This window comes from Trichosurus vulpecula, chromosome 7 (genome assembly GCF_011100635.1).
Source record: "Trichosurus vulpecula isolate mTriVul1 chromosome 7, mTriVul1.pri, whole genome shotgun sequence".
NCBI classification, from domain to species: Eukaryota; Metazoa; Chordata; class Mammalia; order Diprotodontia; family Phalangeridae; genus Trichosurus; species Trichosurus vulpecula.
In genome coordinates this window covers 105,726,179-105,732,178 of record NC_050579.1, presented here as the reverse complement: position 1 = coordinate 105,732,178, position 6,000 = coordinate 105,726,179, and the positions used below count along the sequence as shown (strand labels likewise).

Below are 6,000 nucleotides of genomic sequence, written 5' to 3'. Positions count from 1 at the left end.
TGACGCTAGCATTGCCAGAGCTAGCTCAGTGTTTGGGAGGGCTCCCAAAGAAAAGTATGGGAAAGAAGAGATATTAGACTGATTACTAAACTAAAGGTCTACTGAGGCGTTGTGCGGACCTCACTGTCGTGTGCCTGTGAAACCTGGACAGTCTACCAGCGCTATGCCAGGAAACTGAATTGCTTCCATTTGAATTGTCTTAGGAAGATTCCGAAGATCACCTGGCAGGATAAGGTACCAAACACTGAGGTCTTTACTCGAACTAAACTGCCAAGCATTCAAACTCTACTTCAGAGAGCTCAACTCTGATGGGCTGGCCACATTATTCCAATGCCAAACACATATTTGCCCAAAGGACTATTTTATGAAGAACTCACACAGGGCAAGCATTGACATGGTGGTCAGAAGAAGCAATACAAGGACACTCTCAAGAACTTTGGAATCAATTGGCACATGGGAGACATTGGCACAGGACTGCTCAGCATGGCTTGCACACATTACAAAAGGTGCTGTGCTATATGAGCAAAGCAAATCGAAACAGCTCAAAGGAAACACAGGATATGCAAGTTTGGAGTATCCAGCCCAAATGTTTGCATGGACTATTTGTGGCCAACCTGTGGTAGAGCATTCCAAGCTCACATTGGTCTGATCAGCCACAGGTGGACACCTTGAATCTTGACTCTAGCATAGTGATGTCATTTTGGTCCTCTTCGACAATGAAAGACAACAACCATACATACACACACACATATATACATACATACTGCTTTTCATATGTGTGTGTGTGTGTGTTTAAACTGCTTTTCAAATACAAAGACTGCTTTGTTTTTGTCTTTGTATCCACAATGCCTTGTAAGATGTCTTGGCAAATAGTAGGCGCCTACTAACTTCTTGTTGATTTATTGATCTGCATTGTTAGAGGAATTGCTTGAATGCATAAAATCACAGACTCTTGAAATCTTGAATTATTAATATTTTTATGTGGACATTGATTCTGTTATGACTAACACTACCAACCTGATGATTCCTTTGGATTTAATGGATGTTTTGGTATGTGCACATGAGGTCCAGCCAATGACAACGAACACTGGATTTTCTTAGCAAATAAGAGTGAAACCTGTATTTCCCGATATCCTCCTTCTCTTGAGATAACAAGTTTTGCAAGCTATACTAGGAGGGCTTTTATTTTTATGAATTCTCAAATGCTGTTTGTGGGAAAGGATGAACCTGAAGGAACCTGACTTTCTGTACCCACTGTAGGAGAGGAAGAACATCAATATTTATTTGTGCCTTATTTTTTTAGGAAGATATTGTGAAGAAGAGACTGTTGCTACTTCTACAGAGGAATAACTTAAAGCATTGCACCAGAAGTTTAAAATAGTTTTTAGTGCTTTTGCCCTCTTTAAATTATGGTTGGCTATTTGTTTACATGCAGTATTCCCCAGTAGAATGTAAGATTCTTGAGGCCAGGGACTGTTTTTCATTTTTGACTTTGTATTCCCAGCACCTAGCATTGTGCTTGGCACATGGTTAAGTGTTTATTAAGTGCTTGTTGAATTGAAATGAAATCCATACAGTTCCTTTTCCTCCAGCACCAAACAATTCTGGAAATGTCTTCATTCATGTGGATTTCAAGAACCCAGCTACTCTCCTGTTTTTTCAAAGAAATAAATTTTGGTGGACTTGAGGTTCAGCATTCATTGCCTTACCTGCTCGATGAGGAAGGAGATTAGATCTAAATGACCTTAAAGGTCCCTTCTTGCCAGCTCTTAGGTTCCACGATCCTCTGCTTGGTTGGGAAGAACTGTGACTTTATAGTGCTTCCAAAGCAAAGGCCAGGAGATCCAAGAGAATGGAAAATCTTTTAGCCAAGGTGGATATAAAATGATTTTTACAGCAATTCTTTAAGAATCTTCAAAGTATTCCACTCATTTTTTTCCTTAAATCTATACAAAAGAGAAAAGAATATTCCAGAATGTCAAAATATAAGAGCTTATAGAGAAAACCTCTCTCTCTACTGTAAAGTTAACCAGTATCACTCCTAGAGCTGTTCACTAGTGCCAGCAAATTATTTTGTATTCCAGATTACAAAATAACTGATCTCACCAGAGTGCTATTAAGAATAAAGACTACTTGAGTTCACGAGCTTATTTAAATTACAATTTATTTTGGTAAGTATTCTACTATTTCACCAATTTGCATCATCTGCATATCAGATGCTGATAGAAGGAAGTATGGCCCTGGATATTTAAAAAGATCTTCATATATGGGCTGGATTTGGTGAATTGTACTTTGTTGGCATGCTGTGACAACTTTTTCAAATATAAATATAACTACACATGAGGAACTTTTAAAAGAATCTACTAAAGACTGGATTTGGAAGCTAAGTGCTCAATGGTTACGGCAGCCAGCCTAGAGCCAAGACTTTGTTTTTCAAGTCATTTCAGTGGTGTCCGACTCTTTGTGACCCCATTTGGGGTTTTCTTGGCAAAGATAGTGGAGTGATTTGCCATTTCCTTCTCCAGCTCATTTGACAGGTGTGGAAACCAAGGCTAACAGGGTTAAGTGACTTGCCCAAGGTCACAAAGCTAGCAAGTATCTGAGGCCAGATTTGAACATCCTCCTGATTCCAGGACCAGTCATACATAACTGAACAACAACAACAAAAGACTGGATTTAAGTGGCCATTGAATATCATAGGAAAGTTGTGGCAGCGGTTTTGTTATATGCTAAGGTATCAGGAATGATAATATTTAAATGTTGGAATTTAAATATTAAGATGAAGCATCAGTTAGTCTTTTCAATCTTTCTTCTCCAATCCCAATAAAACACTAGGATATAAATGCAAGTTGAGAAGAGAATTGTTTTAGAATGCTTTTCAATGTAATGTCATTATGGATTTCCAATTAGGATATGTAGAAATGGAATGAATAATGAGTTTACTAATCAGATAGTAATGATTGAAAATCAAAAATCAAAATGAACTGAATACATGGAAATCTTAACACCAAAAAAAAAAAAATCTTTCTCAAGGAATACATCCCAAAGGACTTTGTGCTTGTCCACTCCCTCAAAATAAACAAATTCTGATTCTGAAAACATGTTGAAAGTGGAACACACTAGGCACTGATACAACGATCTGTGTCCTTAACCAAATTGTTAAAAGGAATGATCTTCAGCATTTCCCTAAGATGCCTGCCACTACAATTAGTTTTGCCTGTCAGAACCTGGTGCCCTTAAAATACCACTTTCTTAAATGTTGTGGTCTGAGTAGGTCTAAATCTGGGTAATGATTAAACTGAAAAAGAAAATAGAAAAGAGGGTGCCACTTAAAAAAAGGAAATTGCTTGCACCAGGTGCTTCAAGTAATTCATTGAAATACAGAGTTTAGTTGTTGGGAGAGGCTCTGGAAAGGTGCTGGTGAAGAAAGGATGAGTGTTTTTCCTGGTTTTATCTGTCACACCATCATTTTGTCTGTGTATCAAGCAATATATCAATTACTTCAAATACGATAGCATCATATCTAAGAGTACAATGTAATAGAACAAGGCCAACTTAAATTGGAATTAACTGTACCCTGGGCTTAATTGACCATCATTTTATAAACACGAGGCTAAAAAAATTGGCCACAGTTTTTTCATTTTATTTGGAAGAGAGAAGGGAGATATGTAATTTTCAACATCATGGCATTAAAATAAAGAGGATAGGACCATGTTGTCACAGCTACATTTTTCTAATGTGTTCCCCCAAGAAAGAAGCGAGGCCGATTTAATTTATGAGATTAGATGCCATCACATCCTTTTGAATAGAGGGTATGTGAAAGTGAAATGGCACCAGTTGCAAGGCCTAGCCATAGTCTAAATGTATTGCTACTCCATTCGCTACTTCTCCCCTATTAAGCAATTTGATCAGGGTTGATGCTTCGGGATGGGGGAGAGCAGCAGCAAACCTCTTCTTCACCCTCCGCCCTCCCCGCCTTATCAAAGGGAAGGGAAAAACAAACGTTTAGCATAGAAAACAATTGAGGAGAGAAGGGGAGGCCTTTTGTTTGCTTGTTCGCGAACTGAAGGTCAGGCACCACACGGAAGACCTTTCCTTGGGCTATCAATCATTTAATAAAACCCAGTTAATCCAATTTCGGGTGTGTGGGGAGATTTGCCTTCTCCTTCCTTTCTTTTCCAGCAAATCTGAGGTGGATGTCCATGAAAGCCCTGGACTCCCTGGATGTACTGGAGATGTTCTAGGAGGTAACGACCAGATTACTGTAAAAGCAGGGGTTAAAGCTTTAACTAGGGGGTATCTCTGCTGGCTGTTGTAGTTCCTAATTGCTTGGGGTGGGAGATGCTGCTGCTGCTCCTGCTGCTGCTGCAAGGCGTGTCTGGGGCTGAGCTCATGTGATGAAGAGAGGGAAAAACAAGGGTGGGGGAGGAGGCATAGAGGTGGTGGCTTTTTTTTTTTTTAAAGGAGTTTGCAGAGAGCTTGTCGCCTTCATTCGCAGTCCGGGCTCATCCCGAGGAGGAGGAGGCAGGTGAATCCAAGTGGCTTGGGACATCGGTCCCTAAGGAGCCTGTCTTCCCTCGCTCCCCAGCCGACTGCCGGGAGCCTCCTTGAGATTGGTGGAAAGCAGATCGGTGCGGTGTGTGAGTGCGTGCGTGCGGTGTGTTGCGGCTGACCCGAGAAGAACCGCAGTGGAGCCATGGGCGCGGGGAGCTCAACAGTGACGGCGCCGCCGGGGTCGCCGCAGGATGCGGCTGAGCCCGGAGAGGCAGGGGCCCCGGTGCTGGAGGAGCAGGAGAACGGCAGCCCCTCTACTGAGGCTGCAGATGCAGCAGCTGCGCCGGAATCTCCGGGGGACCGCGCCACGAGCGCAGCCCCAGCATCCCCCAAGGTAAAGCGTCTTTCTCCCACCCCCACCACACTCCCTCGTTCTGCCCCTCTATCCACGAGGGCGGTGGGCGCTACCAGCTCTGGGATAGCAAGTCAGCTGCAGGGAGCTAGGGGATGAGACCCGTATATATTCTCGCCGCCTGCCTGGGAAAACTTTGTGGCCCTTTCAGCGGTCTCCCAGCGAGCTAGAGGCGAAACCTGGCTGGGTCCATACTGCTTGCCCCCGGGGCTGGACACCCCTTGGAGTGGGGAGCTGGGCTAGGGCGGGTGTCCCACGCTTGTCCTGGATTCGCGGGGGCTCTCTGCTACTGGGCCGGTGGCCTCCCCGAGCTGCTGCTGCCACCGCCTCTGCCCCCAGCCCCCTCGGCACTCAGAGTACCCCCAGCTGGAAGCTTTATTTCTTTTAAAACCCCAGGGACTAAAGGACCACCGGACGTTTAACTCCGCTCCTCCCCCACCCCCGCAGGGGAAATGGGGTCATTAGGTGAGATCGACCCCAGACTAGAAGTTCTCTCTCTGGTTCTGATGGGCGGGGGTTTGAGAGGACTGGGTCCTCCTCAACCTCATTTCACCTAGTATTTTTCGAGGGAATGTCTACGCCCGGAGCTCTTGCCTGCAGCCCAAGCCCACACTGGTGTTGGTACCCTGTCCTGCGACAGCTGCTCTGTGCTCTGCAGAAACCTCGCCTTCTTTATGCAGAGGATGCTTGCGGTGTGGTTGCTCCTTGCCAAGGAAAACCTGTGCAGGCTCGGTTTTCGCAAAGGGGGAAGAGCGGTTCTGGTTGACAAGTTGCCCAAAGTGGGCGGCACCCCACCCATTTTCTCTCAGTTCATTGTCTTTGGACCTAGTTGGATAAATAAATAGAGGCTTGGAAGTTCTCACAGGATGTGTTTGTAGATTAATAAATACGCAGTGTGTATACTTTTGTCCTGGGAAGATAACTTCGCTTTTGAACTACAATATTTGGTTACACTGCTCTGCTTGAAAGACAACATAATTAGCTGATTCTGGCCACTAGGGTTTTGATTTTTTTTTTTAAGGAATTGAACCTGCAAAAATTTCCTATTAAGTGTGAATATTTTAGCAAGACTGTTAGCACCCAGTTTTGAAGAG

The 6,000-nt window shown here is 43.8% G+C and overlaps 1 protein-coding gene across 1 annotated transcript in view; it reads left to right on the top strand.

The window, feature by feature from the left end:
- Positions 1-4,361: 4,361 nt before the first annotated feature.
- AKAP12 (A-kinase anchoring protein 12) overlaps positions 4,362-6,000 on the top strand; it is a 119,107-nt gene continuing 117,468 nt past the window's right edge. The window contains exon 1 of the mRNA XM_036766573.1: positions 4,362-4,888. Coding sequence (XP_036622468.1) covers positions 4,697-4,888 — 192 coding nt within the window. The 5' untranslated portion in view covers positions 4,362-4,696. The remainder of the gene's footprint in view (positions 4,889-6,000) is intronic.